Below are 26,447 nucleotides of genomic sequence, written 5' to 3' on the forward strand. Positions count from 1 at the left end.
CATCATGCCTAGCTACACTACAACAAAAACAGTCAGTAGACACATCCAATTTCATACCTAGTGACATCTTATTTCATCTCCAGCCAACTATAGAGCCGTTTAAGTAAAGCATCCTTGGAGCGCCTCCCCACGGACCGTCTCAAATAGATAGACACGCTAGCCAAGCGTGTCTTACATGGCATGAGACGCTTTCTAGGGACGTTCAAAATCGTGTCTACATTTAGAGACGTTGTGTTAGGCATGCTTAAAAATCGTGTGTACATGTAGAGACGTTATGTTAGGCATGCTCATATTACGTCTCTACTCATAGACACGTTTCATTTGCCTCTTATAGTCGTCTCTAAGTATACATAAGAATATTTATACAAATGGAATATTTTACTTCAAATATTACTTGATTACTCGCAAAAAATATTATTTGATTAATTTCGAATTTGTTTCATCGTTTCAAATACAATTATTCTTAATGTCATGGTTGCACATGCAGATTGGTCAAATAATATTGTGATACGAAGACAATATCAGTAACAACATCCAATGCATTAATTAGCAAGAACAATGTCTCCACTGAAAGTACTTGGAGTTCACAGCTGAATAATATGTAACATTCATATGAAACATGCGATGATGCAAATAAATAAGAAAAGATCCTATAGACTGGAACTATTTTTGTCTATGAAGCTAAATTCTATACATAATCTATAATATTTGTTCATTTAAAGATAGATTCATCAACTACTCCCGACTCCTCCAGTGCACTCCCTTTTCAAGTGCTCCCCAGCCAATCCTAGCTCCTTTAATGCACTCACTTTTCAGATCCTCACCGCCCTGAAAGGGAGAAATAACAACATTTACATGAACACATGTTTATAGAGAAGTGCAAGATAAGAGATTCTTTGATGAAATTGTAAGAAATGTATCATACCAATGCTCTGTGGTTGTGCTGGAGGGGTTGGCTTAACTATTTTTACCTCAAAAAAGGAAGATTCCTGATAAATAACATATCACACATGTGCAGATTGGAGCATACACATTGCTTGAATGGGAACATACTTACATGTGAGCGAGGCCAAGCAATAACAGAACCCATAGCATCCCTTACTGTTTGGAATTTTTCATATGGTCTAACTAGTTTCTCATATCCTAGATATGTACAACCGCGAACACGAACTGCAACGTATTGCACTCCAAGCATGTTTCCTCCAACCACATATGTTTTCTCTTTACTCTCTAAAGTTCCTTTGGCCACAAGTTTGTCTTTGTTTCTCAAGTTCATCGAATACAACACGACTTCAACTTTATCCTATTTTTCAAGAAATGAAACATTTGTTATTGATGAACCTGGGAAGATTTCATTTTACACAAATAAGAACAATTTCACAAATAATTAGACCAACTATCCATTATATAATCATTGTCATCTGGATATCTAGCCTATATGTACCTGCTTTGTGACTTGGTGATGACCATGTGGCTTGGTTGCATTGCTATTTTGAGCATGATCATTCTGCAATTAAATAGGAATACGCGTGAAGGGAGACACGTGGTCAACTATAATCAAGAATGATAGTTTTGAAGAGTTCCATTATATGAAGTTAGTAAGGAGCCTTATTCCACACGCACTTTCGGTTGCACACTTTGCTTTCAAATTAGATTAAAGTCTTATTACAAAATTATTTATTGTGAAAACTTTGCAAGAATGCAGCAAGCAAACAAATGAAGTTCAAGTCATGTAAATTTGTACACTAAAAACAGAATTAACCTAATATTCAAGGGCCAGGGTGTTCCTCAACATCTATGCAATGTTTCCACCAAAAAGACCATGTATGCAAGTTTGGTGTTTTATTAGTACTCATGTATCAATTCAAAATTGATTAATTAGTTTCTTTGAATACACTCTTGGAGCAGCAATGATATGTGTGTGACTAACTTTTGGTCCCATCGGGCCAAATCATGTTGCTATTGTATGCAATACAATTTTTTAATACTTGGTTGAATCTGACTTATGATCTGCTAGCGGTGTTACGACATTTTTTGAAACGACCTTGTCAAAATGGGATTGGTGTTTCATAATAATGTCATTTACCTTGCACTTACATACAAAATTAGACAACCTCTTGTACAATCATTGTCATTTAGATATGTAGCATATGTTTACCTGGTTAGTGACTTGGTGAAGTCGTAAACTTGGTTCAGGGCCACCTTGCTGCACTGCAAGATTATTTTCAGCATGGACATTCTGCAATTTAATACGAAAAGATGTCATCGTCATCATTGATAAAAATCTAGATAAGTCCTTGCACGTAGGTTAAGATTACTAGGAAGGTATGTACTAACCCAAACACGTTACAGTTGCAAACCAAAAGGTTAATATTTCACAAAGTTTTAACTTGATGATAAGATGGCTTTCCAATATTTAACTACTAAAAGGGATAATTGAGTACAAGTTAGTTAACACACCTTAGTGACCGAGAGGCCGTTCCTAAATATAAGTCTTACTGGAGTGATGGCCTTCCCAAGCGCGTGCGACTCGCTGGGCGACCCGCCGGCGCCGCCGCTGGCTCGCCCCCCTTCCCCGCCCTCGGGTCCTGTCCGCCCGCCGACGCCCTCCCCGGCCTCCCCACCGCCTCCCTCCCCCCCCCCCCCCCCCCCCCCCCCCCCCCCCCCCCGCCGCCTCGCCGCGCCTGGTCTGGGCCGATCTCGCTGAGGCCGACGACATCGCCGCGGGGCGTCCGGTTGTCTGCCGCGACCGTGTTCCCCCCAAGGCTCCGGCTCGGGCTGCTCGGGCTGTTCCTGCCGGTGGCTCGACTCCCAGGGGTGGGAGTCCGGCTGCCCGCGGGGACGGCCGGCGCCGACGCCTGCCGGAGGGCTCGGCTCGGGCGGCCTTGGCGAAAGGCGCGACCTTGAGCTCAGGTGCGCGCCCTCGGGGTCGTCGACATGGCGGGTGGGGCGTCGCCGGTCGGGCTGACCGCGGCGTCGCGCGCACGTCCTGGAGATCATCTGGTCCCTCACCGCCCTCCGCTGCTCTCTCCCCTGCTCCGGCCGAAGCCCCGGCGACGTCCTCGATGGCGCTCTCGTCGGTGGTCTACAGGCGGTCTCCATTCCGCCCATTCATCGCGGCCTTCGGCGCTCCCGTTCTCCCTCATCCCAGCATCCTGCCCTCTCCGGCCTGGCCCCGCTGCCCCCACCATGCCCGGCCGGCGCCCTCCTCCGCGGCGGCGCTGGGGGAAACCCTCGTCCCTCGACTGGTTTCCCCTGGCTGGTCCTACCGGGCCGCGCTTGTGGTGGGCCACCCCGTGGGCCGCTTGCCCAGCGCTCCTGGGCCGCCGCCGGCTCCGCAGATTGCAGGCCGGGCCCTCTGGGCCTCCCCCCCCTCGCGGCCCAGCCCCGCCCCCGGGTGGGCCTTGGCCCGACGAGGCGGTCCATTTGGCCGCCTCTAGGGTTCCCCCGCCAGCCAATCCAGCCCGCATCGCCCTCCTCTCCCCCCGTCGCTGTGCCGCCCGCCGCCACCACCAGCCACGTCGCCCTTGCTGGTTCGCGCTCGCCCCCTCCTCTTACCTCGCCGGCCATGACCCGCGAGTGGGATGACGGGGCTGGCCGCCCCAAGCGCCGGGCTGATGATCGCCGGGCCCCTCCGCGCCCGTCGCCGGACGCACTTCGACGGGAGGAGGACCTCTGGCAGGAGCTTGACTCCCGCCCCGCCCCCGCTCTCCGTCTCGTGCCACCCGTCATTCCCCTGCTCGCGACGATCGCCGCTCCCGGTCCCCGGCGCGCCGCTCGCCACACCGGGCTGATTCGCGAGAACGTGGCCGTTCCCCGGCCGGGGGGTCCCGTCAATCCTCCCGGCGGCGGTCTCCCTCCCCGTCTCGCCGTCGGGACCGGTCCCCTTCGCCCCGGCCGCAGCCCCTGTCCTCCGTCACCGCCAACCCGACCTCCAACCGCTACCAGCCCCCCCTCCCCCCGCGCCTAAGCTGCGTTCCCGCCGACCAATGGGGGGAACGGGAACCTTGGGCGCCAGGGCGCAAAGAAGAAGAAGAAGAAGGGTCCTCCTCGCCCCCCGGTTGCTACGCCCACTGCCGGCGTGGCCGCCCCCCATCCGGGCTCTGCCTCCGCCTCGGACGGTCTGCCGTGTTTCAACTGCGGGCTGTCCGGGCACTTCCAGGTGGCGTGCCCCAACCCGCCGATGTGCTATCTCTGCAAGGTCGCCGGCCACCCCGCGATTCTCTGCCCGGACCGCCCGGTGACGGAGGAGCTTATGATGTACGGCCACAGCATCGAGGACATGGGCTTCTTCCACATCGAGGTTCCGGAGCTGCCCCCTCCCTCCCCCTCGCTCCTGGCTCTCGTGACTATCGTTGGCGAGGCCGTCGCCACCCCCGAGCTCATTGAGGCCGAGCTCAACCACTTGTGCAGATGCAAGTGGGATTGGCAGGTGACCCCCTCGGCGGCTAACTCCTTCACGGTGATCTTCCCCGACGCTATGAGCATGGGCTTCTGTACCCACAGCGACAACATCACCTTGGCCCTCAACGGGATTGTGGTGAACATCTCTGAGCCGAAGTGGGATCCCAAGGCCGTGGTGGTCCTCGACACGGCCTGGATCCTCATCGCCGGCCTGCCGGATGTGGCCCGGTCTGAGCGCGTCATTCGCGGCATGTCCAAGCTTTTGGGCAAGGTGGTGGTGGTCGACGAGCTCTCTCTCCGCAAGGAGGAGGAGGTCCGGGTCAAGGTGAAATGTCTGGACTCCTCCAAGCTCCACGCCACGATTCGGGTCTTCTTCAACGACGACGGCTACGACCTCAAGATCTGCCCCGAGCCTCCGAACCACATCGGTCGCCCCCGCTTCTCCGATGATAGCCACCTGGGGGGCGGCCCAGCTGACGACGACGGCTCTCGCCGCCGCCGGTCCCGTCACCCACGCCTCGAGGATCCTGAGGATGACGAGGACCTGTCGGGGCACTCCCGCTCCCCATCCCCTGAGCCCGCCAACCCACCTCCGGGCCGTGGCGGCTCTGGGGCGGGACGTACCAGGGTGTCGGCCACTGACCTCGCAGTGGCTCTGCACCTGGTCTCTACGCCGGCCGCGCCTCCTTCGCCTCCATCCGAGTCAGCCAGTGACATCTCCAGTGTGGGCCTTCTCGTCATGCCGCCTTCGTCGCCGCGCTCCCCTTCCGCCACCTCCGCTCCGCTCTCCTCGCTGTCTGCTCCGGACCCCCCGGCCACTCCTGGCTCGACCTCCCCAGTCCCCATGAGTGGTGGTGGGGACCTCCCCGCCGGTGCCCCTGCTTCGGCCCCCCCACCCGTGGGCGGTGCGGTTGGCGACACCCTGGAGACCATCGCCCCGCTCCCCTCGCCGGTGGCCTCCGACGCCCACCTCGCTCCGCCCTCCTCCCCGGCTGCGACGGTGGCCGTGATCATGGCCTCTCCGACTGACGCTCACCCCCCTCCGTCAGTGGCGTACGTCAGGAGGCCCCGCTCCACCTCGACGCCGGTGACGGCGTCCCGCCGCAGCGCCCGCCTCGATGCGTCCCGTCCGGCGGACTCCCCGGCGCCGTCCGTCGCTGAGCGTGCGGAGCTCCGGGCCGCGGTCCGGAACCTCGAGTCAGGTGTGGATCCCGTCCCTCCCAGTTCTTCCAGTTGTTCCTTTTCCGCGCTTGAGGCCGTCCCTCTTGGCCACCTCGCCAAGGTGGCTAATGACTCTGCCATAGTTTTTAGGGGGGAGGTCGGTCCCCCCTTAGAACAGATCGCGGCCATTAGGGCTCGCGAGATCTTAGACGGCAAGTTGGCTGAGACTCGGGCGCGCTTGCTCCGACCCTCTGTGGATTCGACCGCACCCTCCGCGGATCTGGGGCCTCCGGTGGCCGACGGTTTGATTCGTGGCCGCACCCGCTCTCGCACTGCCGCTCTTCGGGCGCAAAGCGCCTCCCGTGTCTTGGGGTCAAGCAGCCCCCCATGGGGGTTTAGATGCGAGCCCTTTTCTGGAACATCCGCGGCTTCGGCCATGATGGCCGCCGCCGCCAGCTCATCGAATACATGCGAGACAAACACATTGACATCATTGCCATCCAGGAAACCATGCGCACTGAGTTCTCCCTCCAGGAGCTCGAGGGTCTTAGCTCTCACCTCTTCGCCTGGCATTGGCTCCCTTCTAGTGGGACCACTGGCCACTCTGGCGGCATCCTGCTAAGGGTGAAGGATGCCACCTTTGAGGTTGGGGGCATGGATCGGGGGGAATTCTTCGTGAGTATGGAGATCTTTGAGCGAGCCCTCAACTTCAAATGGCAGGTCGTGATTGTCTATGGTCCGGCTGGCCATAGCTCCCCGTCCTTTTTAGAGGAGCTTCATCTGAAGATCTCCAACTCTCTCCTCCTAGTAGTTGTGGGCGGAGACTTTAACCTCATCCGATCCCCGGAAGAGAAGAATAATGACCGGATTAACCTCCCCCGGATGCAGCTATTCAATGACTGGATCGCGGAGCTAGGTCTCCGTGAGCTGGACCGGACGGGTGCCCGGTTCACTTGGACTAACCGTCAGGCTGACCCGACGCGATCTGTGTTGGATCGCGTCCTAGTTTCCCCGGAATGGGAATTATGCTGCCCCCTAGCCTCGCTCCGGGCGATTACCCGGATCGGGTCTGACCATGTCCCCCTCCTCCTCTCCACGGCCGACGAGCGCCCCCCCGCCCCGCCGCGTTTCCGGTTTGAGCTCTTCTGGCTCAACCAGGCCGGCTTCCGGGAGGCGGTCGCCGCCCGCTGGATATTGGCCCGCTCTTCCCCCCATCGCGCCATGTCTGCTGTTGACTCGTGGCACTTCTGTGCCAAGCTTGCTCGTCAATTCATGAAAGGGTGGGGTGCTAACCTGGGCCGGGATCTCAGAGAACGAAAAAAGGCCCTCCTCCTGGCTATTCAAGCTCTGGATGCCTGTGCTGACACGTCTGGAATATCCCCAGATGAGTGGATGGTCCGTTATGACCTTGAAGACCAGCTCTCATCCATCTACGTTGATGAAGAGGCCTACTGGCGTATGCGGGGTACCCAACGATGGGTACTTCGGGGTGATGCCAATACCGCCTATTTCCAGGCGGTGGCGAACGGCCGCCGGCGCCGAAACTCCATTCATTGCCTTTGGGATGGAGATACCCTGCTCGTTCACCCCTCGGCCATCCGCACCCATGTGGATGGCTTTTACAAGGCCCTATTTACCCCCACCCCTCAGGGTGGGGCTAGTCTCGCCCCCGACATCTGGTCGGGGGCCCACCTGGTTTCCGATGCAGTCAATGCTGCTTTAGTGGCTCCTTTTGCTGAGGAGGAGGTTCTCGCAGCTATCAAAGGGATGAATCCCTCCTCGGCCCCGGGGCCGGATGGCCTGCCAGTTACGTTTTTTAAGACGTTCTAGCCGACCATCAAGCCGGAGGTCATGGCTCTGTTCGAGGAATTCTTCTCTGGCACCATGGATCTTGGGCGCCTCAACTATGGCATCGTGACTCTTATTCCCAAGGTCCCGGGCGCCTCCGACATCCGCCAATTTCGGCCAATCACCGTGATCAATGTGATATTCCGGATTCTGGCCAAAGGGTACGCCAATAGGGTGACCCTGCTCGCGGACACAATTACCCACCCGAACCAATCCGCCTTCATTCAAGGCCGATTTATTCTGGATGGGGTTCTGGTGTTCCACGAAGTCCTCCATGAGGTTCGGCTGCGTCATCATCGAGCGGTGTTTCTGAAGCTCGACTTCCACAAGGCCTATGACACGGTCCACTGGCCCTTCTTGCGGGAAGTCTTGCTTCGCAAGGGCTTTGACGACCGGTGGGTGACTAGGGTTATGCAACTTGTCTCCTATGGACGGACCGCGGTGAACATCAACGGGGACATTGGGCCCTACTTCCCCACCCTCTGTGGGGTTCGCCAAGGCGACCCTTTCTCACCGTTTCTGTTAAACATGGTGGTTGATGCCCTGGCAGCCATCCTTGATAAGGCCAAGGATGTTGGCCACATTCACGGTGTCGTCCCTCACCTAGTCGGAGGGGGGGGGGGTCTCCCTCCTCCAATACGCAGATGATACCATAATAATGGTGGAGTGCACTGCCCATGACATTGCTAACCTAAAGTTCCTCCTCCTATGCTTCCAACAGATGTCGGGTCTTACCATTAACTTCGATAAGAGCGAAGTGATGGTGCTCGGGGCACCTCCCGAGGAAGCACAGTCCATAGCGGACCGACTTAACTGTCGGTTGGGTTCTTTCCCCACGACTTACTTGGGGATCCCCATTAGTGACTCGCGCCTCACCGTGGCGGACCTCCGCCCCACGGTGACCCGTATGCAACATCGGGTCGAACCCTGGAAAGGCCGTTGGTTGTCGAAGGCTGCCCGGGTGATCCTTATTAACTCCTCGCTTGCTAGCCTCCTGTGGTTCCTCATGAGTTTAGCCTACATGAGACCCTCCATCAGGAGATCGCCAAGTACCAGTCTAGATTATTCTGTGCTGGGGAGGGGGATAAGCAGAAGTACCATATGGTTAGTTGGCTCGATATCTGCAAACCCAAGGACCAGGGTGGTCTCGGGATCCTGTCCTCCCGCCGCATGAACATAGCCCTCCTGACTCGTTGGCTCTGGCGCATTGCCAATGGGGATGGAGGCCTATGGCTCACCATCATCCAGAACAAGTATCTCCGTGGACAGCCCCTTGCATTCTGTCAGCGCTCGGGCGGCTCCCAGTTCTGGCAGGCGGTAGTCCAGCTGCTCTCGGTTCTCCGTATTGGCACTTCCATAGCGATCGGTACCGGATCATCGACCCTGTTCTGGTTTGATCGATGGCTTGGTGACTCCCCCTTGGCCGCGCGCTTCCCTGTGCTCTTCTCTATTGCAGTGGACCCGCATATATCTGTCGAGGCGGCCCTTATTGATCTAGGGCGCCTCGCCTTCCGCCGCCCCTTCGGACCTCAAGAGGTTGCTGCCTGGGACGCTCTTATGCTGGACATTGCCCTCCTCCCTATGGACAGCCTTGACTCCCCGGATGTCACCTCCTGGCGACTTGAGCCCTCCGGCTGCTTCTCCATCAAATCCCTCTACGCGGCCATTGCACCCTCGACGGCCCCCGAACCATTTAGTTTGATCTGGGATATTCGCCTGCCCCTGAAGATCCGGATCTTCATGTGGCAATGGATTCGTGGTCGCCTCCCGACTGGTGTGGAGGTTCGTAAGCGAAATGGACCTGGGAACGGGAAGTGCCCCTTGTGCGACACGATGGAGGATGCTAACCACATCTTCTTCTCGTGTTCTACGGCTCAGTTCCTTTGGTCCTGCTTCCGCGAAACGGTTGGGGGCCAGTGGTGTAACACCAACTTCCCCGACCTGCTTGCGGAAATCCAGGCCTCCCCCCCCTCGCTACCGCCATATCAGATGGCTCTGCGTTGGGATCCTTGCCTGGACGCTTTGGACCGTCCGCAATAAGCTTGTCATTCAGAAGGTCCCTCTTCGACGTGCTACTGACGCCATCTTTAAAATGTGTGGATATTTGCGGCTCTGGCGGCCGCTTAGCCGCCCCCAGGATCGGGTCGTCATCAACAACCTCATCGCCGACCTCCGCTCGATGGCCTTCAGCTTGGCGCCACCGCTCCCCCCACCACCCCCGGAGCCAGACTAGATGTTGTGCCGCACCCTCCGCGTGCGCGCCTTTCTTTTTTTTTTTGTTTCTCAGGGCTTGTTGAGCTGTGCCCTCAGCATTAACCTTTCGACTTCTTGTGGTGCTTGACCTTTGTGTGCGTGTGTGTGTTGTTGAACCTTGCCGTGGTGCTTGGCTTTATCTATAAAGCGGGGCGGAAGCCTTTTTCGGTAACACACCTTAGTGATCACATGTTCATGTGGTAAATGTGCATTGCCACAACCCTCTTTGGATTTGGTTTACTGCAACTCCTATTAAAGCAATAGTTCTAAGACATTAGAATGGATCTGCATTAAATAGTACATAAAAGTCCATTACATTACCTGCATGGTAGTTTGTGGCTCCTGCACATCATTATTTGATTGTTCAAGAACATTATAAGATTCAGATTGGAGATTGTTATCTCTGTCATGTGGAGTGACCTGCAATAAAATTATTGTAATAGCATAACAGTGTTCATTAATTTCATCTTTGCGCAAATATAACTGCTTTTGATATGCTAACTTGATAATTTTCTGTACGAGAATCCACTTCATTTCTACAAATCTCTCTAGGAAACTTTTTGGCAAGGAATGCAACAATCATAGCCATCTGACCTCTGACATCCCCTACATCACCTTTGACTTCCTTTACATCACCTTTGACGTCCTCTACATCATCTTTGACATCTTCTACATTATCTTTCACCATGCGTACTTCATACTGAAGATTTTCTTGATCAGATTTCCCAACAAAAGTTATTCCCTGAGAAACATTTACTCCGCTCCAATACTTTTCATCATAGTAACCTCGAAGTTTTGCCCTTTTATCAAGTGCACCTTTAAAGGCTTCAGTATAATCGTCAATGGAAAGGCTACCATTATGATCGATTTTCCTTTTTTTAACTCCTCATTAGCTGCATCCTATTGAATAGGAATAATTATTAATTCATTACTATACTATGGAATAGATTGTATGTTGGACTGTAGACAAAATAAGTAGAATGTACCATTATTGTCTTCACATTGTCGCTTGTGTAATTGCCATCTTTTTTCTTATGAGCTTCATCCCATAGGTCAATCTTGTGGATCGGTCCTTTCCTTTTGATTTCCTATCCAGCAAAGTATGTTAGGTCCACTAATAGTTATTTTTGAAGATAATTGGTTTGTCATGTAATAAAGACTATGAAAAGTATCATTGTCACCATCTCTTTTTGTAGCCTGACATGGCTTTTTCTCCCGGTTGTGTGTGGATTCTTCTGTTGCTTCGCACACTCTGTGTTTTTCTTGCATAACTTCTGCAAACAAATTAGATGCAGACACGTAATGTTAACAAACTAATGTTGGAGTTCAGTTTGAGCATGAGAGGATGAGATAATAACCATGTGTGAATCCTGGCACCACATTCCAACTAGAGTCTCCCATTGATGCTCATTAACACCTATTGGAACATCACTAATAATTTCCTGGAGAGACCTCTCTTTTCGTTTGAAATATTTTTTCTTCAAGCGAGATTTGCAGGCTCTCCATCTTTTGCAAACAGTCATTAGGACCCAGTCTCGTGTAATCAGCTTTGTCTCAGATGGATAGACAAATTTCTCCTTCAACAAAGTAAATTTAATTGTTTACATGTGAAATGAAAATAAAGATGTATGTGATGATACATCAAAAAAAGATGTATGTGATGATGTACCTCTACATCGTTGATCATGTTGTTCTTTCTCTGGGCAAATAATTCATTGTCCCATGTTGGAATGCTCAGTGGTGCAAATGTGGAGTTCTCTACAACGTCGCTAAGATAGCTACTAAGAATGGAACCAGACCTTTCATTCGGAACACCTTTTTTGTTAGTCTCCACAATTATCTTTCCTCCATCTACCTAGGATAAATTCTTCAGCCGAAATTCCCCTACAATCTGCCGCGTCTCTCCATTTGGCCCTGCAAGCATGAATATCCCAACACGTCAGAAACCAGTATAATAAAAACCTCATTCCGAAGAAGATTAGTCATGGTTACAAATTATCTTGATTTGGCTAGTGGATTCATGACATCTTGCTGGTGCTATATTATCAATCTCTGAGGACCTTGTAGATTTTCTTCAGCAAGCTGCAGATGTTCTGCATCATGCATTGTAAGGTTCAAGTCCCGAAGTCATCTTGGTATCCTCGCCATCGTTAATCTGCCAAATTAACAAAAACTACAGACCTCAACCAAAAGTTCAGTGCGGCATGGCATGTACAGAGAGAAAATGCCTTAAGTCTTCAGCTAGCATAGCTAACTCGTACACTGTTACAGAGAGCTGGAACATTCAGTTAGGCAAATGGCTACACATCATCTTGATGTCTCTTGAGCTCATGACACAATCTACAACGAGATGCTTCAGATTTTCAGTTTGCAAAACATGAGCTCAGTATACAATCTTTACAAGCAAGATTAGAACTAAACAAAGGGTCAAGCCTCAGCAAAACATTACAAAGCCCTGATGACCGAGTTAGCACAGCTAAATCAGTGCACTATGTTACTTCCTGTACCAGCGAGATGGAAGATGCAGTTAGGAAAGCGGCTACATAGTACATTGATGTCTCTTGAGGTCATGACAGAATCTGCAGCGAGATGCTTTAGGTTTTCCAGTATATTCATCAGCATCAAAAACTACAGGGGAGTTGAATAGCTGTAGCACTAACAGAACAATAAACACTTCCGCTTCGGTAGACCCCCTCCAACACAAGGACGGTCAAGATTGTCTCGTACCCCTTCATAACGAAGGGCATGACGGGCATAATTTGAAAAGAGGCCGTCCGCCCGCTGTCCCGCCCGAAACGTGTACGTATACGAATACAGATTTTTTCCCCGACCAGTCGTCACGCGCGCACGCAGAGTCCACCCGTCGTCCCGTCGCGCGCGCGCCCACCCCACCCCACGCCCCCCCGTCAATTACGGCGTAACTGCGCGCCTGCCGCCCCCGCAGTCGCGTCCCGTCGCCTGACCGCAATTAACAGCGGCCCTAATTGCTCGCCTGCCGGCCCCGTCGTGTCGCCTGACCGCCATAATCTCCGGCGCGGATGCGCACGCGCGGTCAAACCGCGCCCTGCGCGCCTGCCGGCCCATCGTGTCTCCTGGCCGCCGTAAGCACCGGCGCGGATCCGCATGTGCGGTCAAAGCGGCTGCCGCCCCCACCGTCGCGTCGCCTGGCCGCCATTTACCACCGGCGCGGCTGCGTAGGCCTGCCGCCCCCGCCGTCGCGTCCCGTCGCCCCATTATGACGCCCCCCCCCCCACATCCCCTTGTGCTATAAAAACCGCACGCCAGCTGCATACCTCGCCGCACAACCCCGAACCCGCTCCCCCACCCCCTCGACATTTCCCTCTCGCCACCGACCCCCGAACCCGCTCCCCCAACCCTTGCCCCCACCGCGCTCGCCATGTCCGGCGCCGGCAGCTCTTGCGGATGGTGGCCATCGAACATCGGGATCTCGGAGGCGATGGAGTTGGTGCGGTACAACATCCTCGTGCCGCCGTCCAGCCGCCTTCCGGGCTCGTGGCACATCAGCGCCGCCGGCTACGCCGTGCCTGGCCCCGCCGCACCCCACGATGATGTCGTCAACCAGGCCAGTGGGAGGTGGAACCGGCTCGGTCGCTGGCGATTCTGGAGTGGCCGGTACTGGCACGACGTCCTCCGCGACTGTCGCGCCGGGCGGCTGGTCCTCCCTCCCCCACCGGAGACGGGAGCCCCTGCCCCTGCCCCACCTCCCACTCCCGCGCCGGTGGCCCCTCCCCCGCCTGCTCCGGCCGTGGAGATTCCGCCGGAGGTGCAGGCGCTACGTCAGGAAGGGGACCCCGACGACTCTCCGGGTTTGCTCCTCGCCATCGTCGCGTCAACGGAGCCCGGCCTCGTGCCGCCGCCGGAGCTGAGAGACCCGGAGGACCCGGAGGACACTCTGGGCTTGATGGAGACTCTCCGCAAGTCTGCTGCGGCGGCTGAGGAGGAGGACGACGACCTCACGTTTCTGGACGACATGAGCAGCGACAGCAGCAACGGTGGCGGCAAAGGTGGCGGCGGCATGGGCGCGGTCATCGATGTCGTATCGGATGACGACGACGTAGTTTAGGGTTTATTTTGTGTTTTTTTTATTATGTTAAGAAACTGTGTATGATATAATTAAGTTTGAATGAAGTTTGTTTGTTTGACTATTATGAGTTGTTGAAATATTTGGGTGAAAAAATAAAGAAATTCCAGGTTTAAGAACGCTTTCGCCCAGTAAAAAATCATAAAATTTTAATGAAAAAAGTAATAATCAAATTTGCAAAAGAATACACAAGCAATAATCTGGAAAAAGTTGATAATGTAAACAGTTTTGTAAAAAAAGTTAGGAAAAAAGCTAAGAAGTTTTTCATAAAACATTCAAAAGGTGTTTCGCTGTAAATTAAATCATAGAATATTATGAAAGTTAACTGAATTTTTGAAACATTTTTTGAATTTTACAAAAGTTGACGTAATCTTAAAAAACAACAGTAGAAACAAGTTGATTTTTTTTTAAAAAAATGGTGCATCAAAAATTACAAAAGAGGAAAAAATGAAATAGCAATATAAAAGAAATCGGTGAACCCAGAATGGAGGGCACCAGGCGCTTGTTTGAGAAAATACGGAGTAACGCGCAGTGTTTTAGGGTTATTTCGCCAGGAAAACCATAAAAAAGCATTGGCTGCCAAAAAGTAGCGAAAATTGTCGTGCGTGCTCCCGATGTAACAAAAACGGACACAAAACGAACGTCGCGTCACGTCCGGGCAGTGTTTTAGGGCATTTTCACCGGGAAAATCCTAGGAAATGCATCGAGTATCGGAAAAATATGCAAATCAGCGTGGGTGCTGTCGACGATGATGCCAACATGTGGAAAAAGTCTCGTGCCATTCGGCGGAGTAAAATAAAAATCGTAGTTGGGAACCGCCCCTCTGTAGACCGAAACCGGGCTCGTTGCACAAGGTCCATGTGATCGCATGCATGCAATTGCATCAAAGTGTGCGTACATGTGGGCACGCCTACGTAGGGGCCCACGCAAGGTCAAACGAAAACGGACACCAAACGAACGTCGCGTCACGTCCGGGCAGTGTTTTAGGGCATTTTCATCGGGAAAATCCTAGGAAATGCATCGAGCGTCGGAAAAATATGCAAATCGGCGTGGGTGCTGTCGACGGTGATGCCAACGTGTGGAAAAAGTCTCGTGCCATTCGGCGGAGTAAAAGAAAAAAAGTAGTCGGGAACCCCCCTCCGGTAGACCGAAAAGAAGCTCGTTGCACTGGGGGTACGTGATCGCATGCATGCAATTGCACCAAAGTGGGCGGACATGCGGGCACGGCCTACGTAGGGCCCCACGCAAGGTTGGAACGCAAACGGACACAAAACGAACGTTGCGTCACGTCCGGCCAGTGTTTTACGGCATTAACACAGGGAAAATCCTAGGAAATGCATCGAGCGTCGGAAAAATATGCAAACTGGCGTGGGTGCTGTCGAGGGTGATGCCAACGTGCGGAAAAAGTTTCGTGCCATTTGGCGGAGTCAAAGAAAAAAAGTAGTCGGGAACCCCCCTCCGGTAAACCGAAAAGAAGCTCGTTGCACTGGGGGTACGTGATCGCATGCATGCAATTGCATCAAAGTGGGAGGACATGCGGGCACGACCTACGTAGGGCCCCACGCAAGGTTGGAACGCAAACGGACACAAAACAAACGTTGCGTCACGTCCGGCCAGTGTTTTACGGCATTAACACAAGGAAAATCCTAGGAAATGCATCGAGCGTCGGAAAAATATGCAAACTGGCGTGGGTGTTGTCGAGGGTGATTCCAACGTGCGGAAAAAGTTTCGTGCCATTTGGCGGAGTCAAAAAAAAGTAGTCGGGAACCCCCCTCCGGTAGACCGAAAAGAAGCTCGTTGCACTGGGGGTACGTGATCGCATGCATGCAATTGCACCAAAGTGGGCGGATATGCGGGCACGGTCTACGTAGGGCCCCACGCAAGGTTGGAACGCAAACGGACACAAAACGAACGTTGCGTCACGTCCGGCCAGTGTTTTACGGCATTAACACAGGGAAAATCCTAGGAAATGCATCGAGCGTTGGAAAAATATGCAAACTGGCGTGGGTGTTGTCGAGGGTGATGCCAACGTGCGGAAAAAGTTTCGTGCCATTTGGCGGAGTCAAAAAAATTATCTATCAATCAATGTATTTTCGATAATGGTTGTTTTAAAAAACAGACGCAACTAATGATTGGGAAAAAAACTAATGAATGGGTTCTTAGAAAAAAAATGGATAAGCCCGCGTACATGCATATCTATCAGGGGCCAAAGCCCCTCCACGCCTCCACGATCTCCAGTCCACGCCGCCTCCACGAGCGCCTCTCCCGACGCCATCTAGGGCAAACGCCGCCCCGACGCCACCTCACACCGCCTCCACGATCGCCTCCCCCGACGTCATCTGCGGCCGACGCCGCCCCCGACGCCGCCTCACGCCGCCTCCACGATCGCCTCCCCCGACGCCATCTGCGGCCGCCGCGCCCCCGACGCCAAGTCACGCCGACGCCGCCCCAACGCCGGCGACGGCCCTGAGGCCATCTGCCACCGACGCCAGCTCACGCCGACGCACCACAGAGCGACTGCCCCAACACGATCTGCCCCGACGCCATCTGTGGCCGACGCCGTCGCCCCCGTTGCCACGTAACGCCGACGCCCCAAGTTGGTGAACACAGATTCCGACTTACTTTTATGTTTCATGTGCTTTATCATGTATAACCTTGATTGTAAAATTTTTTGTCCTAGATCAGTAGAGTGTGTAGTTAGAGTTTGTTAGTTGATTGAGAGCGTGCTGCATGTGCCACTCATTAAGTTAGTGCACTAAGTACTGCGTAAATACATGCATGCATGAGTGGCTGATACATGCACTGTATATACCATAGTGTTTCTTAGTTCTGTGAAAACCACCTAAGTGTTTGGCTATAGTGTAGTTTTGCTATAGTTTTGGTCATAATTATGCATGCATGACAGCTGATTCTAATTCAGTTTTTCTAGGTATATACAGCAGAAAAACCATGGTATAAAAAATAGTATGGCATCTTAAACCACACGTACCTGTTCTAGTCCAAACACCTCAAAGTATTACATACCAAAGATTTTTTCAGAAATCATAGTGTTTCTAAAAAAACTTTAAAATTATTTACAGGTTGCGACCGACGCCATCTGCCACCAACGCCACCGCGCCGTCGTCCCCCAGGGCCGGCCCTGATCCCATGGCACGAGGTACTATGCATTCATTATGTTTATCATGTGCCCATATAAAGTAGCTAACATTTTTTTTGCTCCTATTCGTAGCGACGGTGGAGTACGGAGAGATTTTTTGTTCGGTTGAGAAGCGGTGTTTGTTGGTCAACAAACTAAACTCTAGGCAGAAAAAGCGTTTTGCAAGCACTAGTCTTGGAAAAATGCTGATGATACCTAGTGTGCTCATGCGCAAATGTTTGCTCAAGTTCATTATTAAATCGTATTCGTTGGACAGAAAAAGGTTCATCATGCCATCAAAAAATGGTGCGATATCATTGCGCACCGAAGATGTGTTTGACATTTTCGGGCTACAGAACAAGGGCAAAGATGCCATGAAAGCGCTAGGAAAAGGGGGGTTAAAGGCGAAGGTGAAGGTGCCTAGTCGCTTTTTAGATTCCAATACGGGGGAAATGATGATAGACGACCTGATTGAGAACATCGTTGCCAGTGGCACATACGATGATGATTTCCTCCATAGAATTGTTCTGGTTCTTCTAGGCACGGTTCTTGCACCGCAGTCCACGATAGAAGTTCCTAATGCTTATTACAAGTTAGTGCACGATGTGGAGGCCATCAAAGCATATAATTGGAATGCGTTTACGTTACGCGTTTGCGTGGAAGGCATCACAAAGACCTTATCAGATCTTACAAAATTTACTTGGCCGATCGGAAACCTTGCGCTCCTACAGGTAAATCTTATGTTATATTTGTTTCTTTCGAACTATAGTTTGTGAATTTTTTTTGCTAATATACTTCATGTTCATGCAGTACATGTTTTGGGAGAAAGTGCAGCCAATGGATGATGAGGCATTTGATCCATTAGCTAATGAGTATCCATTGATGCTTAATTGGTCAGAAGATGAGGCTAAGAAGCGTGACGTGTACGACACGGCATACGGCCGTGGTAATGGGACGGTAAGTTATTATTTATGTGTTACTATTTCGTACTACATGCACTTAAGTTACTATTTATATGTTGAGAAATTTTAATTGATTTTACCTATTACAGATTGATGACGTGATAAGTGAGAAGTACAGGCAGACATTAATTGCTCAACAAGGAAGAAAGGCGGAGGAAGAATTACAGCAAGAATTAGAGCAGGAAGATCGTGCCCACAAAAAGAAAGATAATAGAGATGAGGCTTCATCGAGCAGGGATAGTACATTAGATCAGGTGATGAAATGCATCAAAGATATGCAAAAGGAAATTAGACTTCTCCCTCAAAAATGTGCTGAGGTAATATGAGTGATGTGTACTTCAGTTTACATTGGATTATTCATAATTTATGCATGTAGTTAATGCAATTAATGTGTCATTGCAGATAGTAGTGGAGAAGCTAGAGAAGAAAGGTCTTGTCTTCAAGCCAAACAAGGGGTCTGATGATGACATTGAGTATGTGGAGCATAGTGAAGACTGGGTGGGGAAGTATGGTCCATCAAAATATTGGCCAGATGTACAATCAACTCCTGCAAAAGAAGATATGGACAACAGGGTGGACGCATCCTTCACCACTGGGAACGGGAATAAATTGGCGCGTGAGAAAGGTGTGCATCACAACACACCTGGTACAGGAGATGAAGGCGACCCCTTCGTTATTGAGGATAATGGTAATTCTCCCAACCCATCGTTTGCGACGGTAGACACGAATGACTTTCCAGCTATTACTTCAACCCCCAAGAATATGAATGAAGTGTCAGACAAGTCTAGCGCCGATAAATCTGAGAAATTTAGTATGGATAGTCTGAACACCCGTATTAAAAATGCGAAAGAAAATGGCACTGAGGAGAATGATGGGAAGGAGAATGATGAAAAGGAGAATGATGAAAAGGAGAATGATGGGAAACGCAAGAGGAAACGGTCAAAATATTGTCTTTCACCTTTTCTTCAGAACGGTGGACGTAAACGTGCAAAGAAAAGTAAGTGCTAGGTAATTTATTCTTGCAACATACTTCTGTCCTTGCATGCACACTTTATTAACTCATTGTTTCTTACTATTTTAGGTCTATTTGGTATAAGAGCTGCTATGATTAGTACTGATTACATTAATGAGGATCACATAGAGGCCGCGAAGGTTTATATCCGGACACTGGCAGAGTCGGAGAAGCTTTGCAGAAAAACTGTTGTGCACATGACGGGAATTGGTGGGGAAACATGTACACCTGATATGCTTGAAGCCATCATTTCAAAAAAGTGGTTGCATGGCGGTGTAAGTATTAGCACTAAGTTATTAAGTTGTACATGTCATTTACATAAATTATCTAATAGGCGTATTGTTGTTATGTTATTTTGTAGGTCATCAATAGTTATTGCAACCATATGCAGACCCATAATCCTCGTGCTGACCGTCACATATTATCATCTTGGGTGTCCCACTGGCTTATTCTTCGTGGTGATGGAAAGGTTAACAACTCTAAGAGGCATTTTATGGATCATTTCACAAACCAAACTAAAATGGTGTCTAGAGTTACTGAAGAGTATTTCATCAAAGATAAGGTACTTCAGTTTAGTATGATCATTCATAGTACATCTGTGTGTACACCAACATGAATAAACTTTGTTGTAGGCATACTTTCCTTTTCATGTGGATGAAAGTCATTGGATAACAGTTCTTATGCACAACAAGAAAAAAGAGTTTCAAGTTTTAAACTCTACTGGTAAATGCAACAAAAGAGTTCTTGCAAAGATTGCTAAGCTGGTAAGCTTACAATGATACATAAAACAATATATAGTTATTCGAAACATATTTCATATGGATTTTTCATTTTTATTTCAGAGGGCAGAAATAGCTAATGATACAAACGAGGTGAATGCTCTTATTGGAACGAAACATCCTGACGTATCTTCCTGGCCAATAAGGGAGTACGATATGCCATCACAAACAGACGGGTATGTTGCAAATGTTGAATTATTATGTACTTGTATGATCCATCAATAATTGACTTGTGGTTTCTTGCAGAGTCTCTTGTGGTCTTTTCGTGGTGAAATGCGTTCAAAGCTGGGATGAAGATGATTGGACATTTGAGTTCGATCAAGATGAGGTTAATGCTTCAAAGGGACGCATTCTAGCTGAAATACTTTTTTCAGAATGCAACACGAAGGAAGTAGTGAAAGAGAAGATCCTCAAGATCATGGAGAAGAAATGAGTCGGAGGATGGGGTGTTGGCTATTATCTCCACTAAATAAACGTGCCATTGTCGGTACTTGATACAATTTTCATATTAAGACATCATCTCTATATTGTAATGTGGCATGGTTTAGCATGTTCCGCAACTAAATAAATGTGCGGTGGTCGGTATTTGCTACAATATCTATTTTTCAATGTCACTTTTATTTGCATCATTGTCGGTGACACTCTTATTTGCATCATTGTGGGTGATGATATTTTTTTAAATGAGTATATTTGTTCTGCACTTTCGTAAAAGTAAAATAATATTTTTTAAAAATATTCAGAAAAAAAAATGCCCAACCACCGCAGCCGGGCCCATAGTGGGGAACAAATCATACACCCAAATCAAGCCCGAAGGGGGCGACTCGGGCGGCTGATAGAGCCCACTAATGGGCCTGGCAACGGGGTCCAACAGGGCTGCGGGCATGTATAAGAGAGGAGCTCGATGGAGGGGGCGGAGGCAGCTATTTAAGCCGCTCCTCGCGCCCCCCGGCTTCCGAGGTGGGACTAAAAATGGCGTCCCCATCGCGCCCCACACTGCACGTGGTCGCCGCAAGGCTCAGGAGGCCTATTTTGCACTGTCTCGGGCCGGCCCAGTTCAGCCCAATGAAGGCACGCCGCCACTCGGCCCCTCCCCCGGCCCACGCCCACTCCCCTCCCTCAGTGCACGCGGCCGCCGCAGGGCTCATGAGGCCGTTTTCGGCGCTGTCACCGGCCGGCCCAGTTCGGCCCATAGAGGCAGGGCGCCACTCGCCCCCTCCCACGGCCCACGCCCACTCCCCTCCCCCGCACGTTGCCGAACTCACGCCAGTTTAGTCCCACCTCGGAAGCGGAGGGGCGCGAGGAGCGACTTAAATAGCTGCCTCCGCTCCCTCTTTCGAACTCCTCTCTTATCACACTGCCCGCAGCCCCGTTGGACCCCGTTGCCGGGCCCATTAGTGGGCTCTATCAACCGCCCAAGTCGCCCCTTTCGGGCTTAATTTGGGTGTATGATTTGTTCCCCACTATGGGCCCGGCTGCGGTGGTTGGGCATATTTTTTTTCTGAATATTTTTAAAAAATATTATTTTACTTTTACGAAAGTGCAGAACGAATATACTCATTTAAAAAAATGTACACAATCTTTGCATGCATGCACCTAGGAATCATATAGAAACAGTACAAATAAACATAATTTCCAAACAGTACAAATAAACATAATTTCCAAACAGTACAAATAAACAGAATTTCGAAACTTCATATAGAAACAGTACAAATCATCACGTAACAGTACAAATCAAGTTTTCTGGCACACATGTGCGAATAAAAATAGCATAGGTTATTCAGACATAACAGTACAAATCATCACGTAACAGTACAAATCAAGTTTTCTGGCACACATGTGCGAATAAAAATAGCATAGGTTATTCAGACATGACTCGTGCGATCACTTTTATTTTTCCTACAAACCAAGCTGCGTCTCTATGCCCAGTTCCTGAACAAAACATAAAGAAATGGGTGAGCAAATATAGTTGGTAAAATCAAAGTAGCAACATAACAAAAATAAAAAGGTTGCAACTCACTTCTCGTTCTTACTGCATGTAGCCTTGTTATGACCTGGGAGACCACACAGACTGCACAAAGGACCACTTTTCTTCTCTGTAAAATCTTTTGGCCTACCATTCTTTGTAACGTCGGGGACCCCCTTCGATCGCCCCTTCTTAGGTGCACCCTTCGTCGAAACTTTCTGAGGATCACCAATACCAGGCTCAACTTGTTGCGCCTGACTTGCCTCCTTCTTCAGCATAGCATACCTTCTACTTCCTATAAGTTCCTCCTCTGAAATCTTTTTCTGCGCTATTATGTTGTCCAGACACTTCATCAACTCGTCGTACAAGAAGGGATCATTTGCTGCAACATGAGCAGCTTCTGCGGTTTTAATGGTTATTGCACTATACCGTTCTCTCTCCAATGGCCCTGACCAACCCCATCCAAACATATCACTCTTCCGCTGCACAGGCAACCCATCTCTCGCATGTTTGGACAACCGATGCATGACACAACACTTTGGTATTTCAGTTAAGTTCAGATGATGGAGAACAAACAAAATGTGTTTGCATGGCAGCCCTTTCCGAACCATTCTAAGACAACTGCATGTAATAGTTTGTTCTGAGTTACCTGGTTCATAAACAACATTGTACCTGAACTTGTGGTTATCCTTCCATGTCACCATGAATGTTTGACGCCCAATTCCCACGAGCGTCTCAAATATCTCCAGCTGACCCATCTTATGCAAATCATCTTGCAGGATGTAGAAATTAGCAGGTGTGAATACTTTGGCGGCATGCTCCTCAAGGGCCTTATATTCAGTAACCGACGGTGGTTCCTTCTGGAATGCCTCGCAGTCATCGTACGCCTCGTTCTCACGCAGGCGAACTATACAGTTCTCATAATGCACCACCAAATCAACAATTGTCATACCGTAGTCCAGGTGAAGGTGAAGGCAGGAGTTGAGGCTTTCACGCCTCTGGTTACTTCGCATACCAAGGAAAAAACCATCGGAAAGATATGAAGCTGCCCAAAGTCTCCTCTTCCTGTACATCCTGTCAAGCCACTCTTCGGTTCTATCCGTCTTCCACTTATCATAGAAAGCTTTCCATCTCTGCTCAAAGTTCGCTTGAGAGGTGGCATAGTATAGGAGCGATCTGAACTCATCCAGTGACTTGTAATGCAGGTGCCTTTGCATATTTTTCTCGATATGCCAGGAGCAAAGACGATGGAAAACATCTGAAAGGACAATCCGAATAGCCCGGATCATTGCAGCGTCACCGTCTGTGATTATTGACTTTGGCTTCACCTGACAGTTTGTCTTCATAAATGTCTGCAGCAGCCACACGTATGTCCCTTCCGTCTCGTCAGCAATGATGGCACAACCAAACACTATGGTGCAACGGTGGTTGTTAACTCCGACAAAGGGGACGAACGGCATACCGTATTTGTTCATCTTATACGTGCTATCAAACACGACCACATCTCCGTAGTCCTGATAGTCCCTCCGCGACTGTGCATCGCACCAGAACATACTCTTCAATCGCCCTTCCTTGTCACGCACATACTCAAAAAAACTCAGGGTCCTTCTCCTTCCTGCTCCTCATAATGCCAACTGCCGTCTCTGCATCTCCCTTTGCAATGAGCTTCGTTTTTCCTCTGCAACAAAGATTGTAAATGTCCCTCCTGATAAGCCCGCACTTATCGTACGAACCGTATCTGCTGATGAAGTTGTCCATTATAATATGCTTTCTTATCCCGGCTGCTTCCATCGCCAATATCTCCGCCCTCTGGCCATCTCCAATCCGTCTGTGTGACCACAAAAAACAAACCTCGTCGGGCCGAGCCATCGCGTGGTTGTGATCCTCCACGAATGATGCGACGAACCAAACGCCATGTTCTCTGTCCAGCTTCACCACCATATGTGCACCGCAGTCGCAACGAGTCTCCGGTCTAAGCCTGCGCTTGCGGCCCTCCATGGTTATGAACTTGCTCTGCCTTCTCCCTGCCCTGGAGCAAAGAAACCGCCGGTACCGTATCATTCCCGAAGCACCTCGTTTCACCTTCTGTTTCCTGATACTAAACCCGTGCTCTCTGGCGTTATTGTTGTAGAATATGTATGCATCCCCTTGCGACCGAAAGGTCATAGCCATGACCTTCCAATGTGTCTCAAGCATCTTCTGCTCCCTTTGAGCCTCCTCAATATCAATCTCTCCCTCATCGTCATCAAGTACAGGACCATCTGACTCCTCCTACAACATTCATTTGAAAATATATATGTCAATTACTATCATTTAAATCATACTATTGATTGATGTACAACATCTAACAACTAACCTGGCTCAAGTTATCTGCAAATGATTCCTGCCAACTATGTTGCACATTGTCAACATCCACATCTTCTTGTAAATTTGTACACAAAATATATAGTTAGCCATGCCATACTTTGCAAATTCAAAAATAAAAACAAAATATACGCCACTTATGTTGTCGCTATTTGCGCCATGTTCATTATTATCAAAATCCTCTGGAGGTAAGATATCATATGACGAGACGGAATCGTTGTCGCTGCTGTCATCATCTTCGTTCAAATTATCGTTATCGGTCTTAGTCACCTTATCAGTACCATTCTCGTCCCTCCCGAATGTTGATTCTTCGTCCATGTCAACACGCCAAACTCACAGAACTGCAAAACATCGTGTGTTAGGTTTAGTACAATGCATCATGCCCAAAGCAACGCTAGTTCTGTAAATCATGCCCTAGTCCGTAGAGGAGGCGCTGCGGCGGGAGGTTTTGATGAACCCTAAACCCTAAATCAGTACATGCATGAACTAGCCCTCACTTCTATCCATCATGCCCACCCCATGCCCGCTAGGTTTAGATGACAAACCTTGGCCCGCGGTGTAGACGTCGCCGGCGTTCGACGACAGTGCTGCGGAGGCGGCGTCAGACGCCGGGCCCTTCACGTCCCCGACGTAGGACGACGACGGTGAGATGCAGCAACGGACGACGTTGCGATGGCGAGGGCGGTGTCAGACGTCGGGCCCTTCACGTCCGCGTCGTCGGACGACGGTGAGATGCGGCGACGGGCGACGTTGGGACGGCGAGGGCGGCGACGGGCGACGTTGGGATGGCGAGGGTGGCCTCGGACGGGGTTCGGACGGCGGCGATCCGCGGCGGCGGCGATCGGCCACTTTGGAACTACCGTGATCGGCGGGCGGGCGACCAGATGGGCGGGCGAGAAGATGGGGGCGGGCCTAGATCGTGGGTAGTTTTTGCGGGCGGGCGACCAGATGGGTAGTTTTTCTTTCAACCGCGTATACGTATGTCCGGCAGAGCCGTACAATACGAGGTGGGCATACGTTTCTTCCGTATGCCCATTCTGCCCTTCTACGTTTTGTTCAGACAACTAGATAATTGAGGTACAATTCTTCAGATAACAGAGGTTCTGGCCGCCTCGCCTTGGGCTTCGTCGCTGCAGGAAGTCTCGGGGTTCCCTGTGGCAGCAGGCCATGGGACGGGGGAGACTTAGGTCGGAGTTGGGGAATTCCAAGATGATTTTGTCTAATCACTTAGAGAATAGAGGGTTATCTGCTAATTCCGCTTAAGTGGATGGTTAAGGATCCCACCTTTAATCGGTGGCGTTCATTACAGATCTGAGGGTCCACGTAGGAATTTTCAGAATTTCACTGACTACCTATTTCCACTAGATACTTCACCAATATCAAGCATGCAATGAGATCTAATTCCGCCTAAAAGTTAAGTTAATGCAAAGCAACACATGAACAATCTGAAAGAACAATCAGCAGTTAAGTGGTTTCACTAGTACAGACTACAGAACTACAAAAACAAGTGCTTACCCAAACAGTTTACAAAAAAACAATTGGGATGGGACTCTTCCCAAATGGTTCTGCCAACATAGTTTTTGGATATTTGTGCTACTAGTACCTATGTGTGATGTGGCTTAATGGGTGTTACTAGTTACTCTGCTCCTACCATGGAGCAGAGCTCCTGCGGGTTGCACAACCGGACAGCAAACCTCCACACTGATTAAGCCACAAGAACTCGATCTAAAGATCAATGAATCTCAGTAATTTCTGCACCAAGACTTAGAGAGCACGTCACAATGGTGAGGACCAATACGAACCTGGGGCGCAGCTACCCTAGGCAGGATGGCTGAACTCGTGCTTGCTCTGCTTAATCCACCTGTAGGTTGGAGATGAACTTGCTTGTTGTAGCAGACGATTCCTGTGACCTTCCCGCCCAATCGCCACCGTTGGCCCCAACGCACACACCAGCCGGTCTCTGTCCCGACCTCCACGGCCTCCAATCGCCCGACCACCCGCCCGCCGAGTCCCCGTCAGTCCGCCCACCAAGCCAATCGATCCCCGTTCATGTGATTGAGGCGATGCACATCAGCGAACGGATTGGAGGGATCCCATTAGATGGATTGGGATGGATTAGGAGGTGGAAGAAGAGGAGAATTGGAGAGATGGCGGCGTGGGCGAGGAGAAGTGGAGAGAGGGCGGCGTGGCGGAGTGATTGACGGGCATATTTTTTTCCAAAAATAAGAGCGCTGGCGCGTTATTTCCTGGCGGCAAATGGAAATAGTTGCCCCAAATGCCAAAATGATTTTCTCCAAAAAAATTGAGGGGAAAATGATTTCCTCCAAATGAAATCAGCGAAAAAAGCCTATTTATTTCTGTTGTACACAAACAACCAAAAAATGGGCCAGGTCACGTGCTCTATTTTTACTGTTATTAGCATACATTGTGAAATGTTTTCTCCTAGAAAAAGTATAATTCCAT

At 50.3% G+C, this 26,447-nt stretch overlaps 1 protein-coding gene across 1 annotated transcript; it reads right to left on the reverse strand.

Moving 5' to 3' along the window:
* Positions 1 to 570: 570 nt before the first annotated feature.
* Positions 571 to 26,194, reverse strand: LOC125535931. The gene is made up of 12 exons (XM_048698999.1): positions 25,787 to 26,194; positions 11,727 to 11,821; positions 11,336 to 11,580; positions 11,025 to 11,243; positions 10,848 to 10,940; positions 10,653 to 10,754; positions 9,988 to 10,566; positions 2,159 to 2,239; positions 1,445 to 1,507; positions 1,058 to 1,303; positions 926 to 971; positions 571 to 828 (listed from the first exon to the last, which is right to left on the reverse strand). The coding sequence occupies exons 7-12, from the start codon at positions 10,198 to 10,200 to the stop codon at positions 821 to 823; spliced, it is 657 nt and encodes a 218-aa protein (XP_048554956.1). The 5' UTR covers positions 10,201 to 10,566; positions 10,653 to 10,754; positions 10,848 to 10,940; positions 11,025 to 11,243; positions 11,336 to 11,580; positions 11,727 to 11,821; positions 25,787 to 26,194; the 3' UTR covers positions 571 to 820.
* Between the last annotated feature and the right edge of the window lie 253 nt (positions 26,195 to 26,447).

This window comes from Triticum urartu, chromosome 2, assembly GCF_003073215.2.
Source record: "Triticum urartu cultivar G1812 chromosome 2, Tu2.1, whole genome shotgun sequence".
Lineage (NCBI taxonomy): Eukaryota > Viridiplantae > Streptophyta > Magnoliopsida > Poales > Poaceae > Triticum > Triticum urartu.

Excerpts from the sequence above, each read along its gene's own strand:
- LOC125535931 (XM_048698999.1), bottom strand. The coding sequence starts at position 10,200 with ATGAAGTGGATTCTCGTACAGAAAATTATCAAGTTAGCATATCAAAAG. Across the intron at positions 1,304-1,444 it reads ATCACCAAGTCACAAAGCAG|GATAAAGTTGAAGTCGTGTT; the intron begins GTACATATAGGC and ends CTTGAAAAATAG. Across the intron at positions 972-1,057 it reads TTGCTTGGCCTCGCTCACAT|GTAAAAATAGTTAAGCCAAC; the intron begins GTAAGTATGTTC and ends TCCTTTTTTGAG.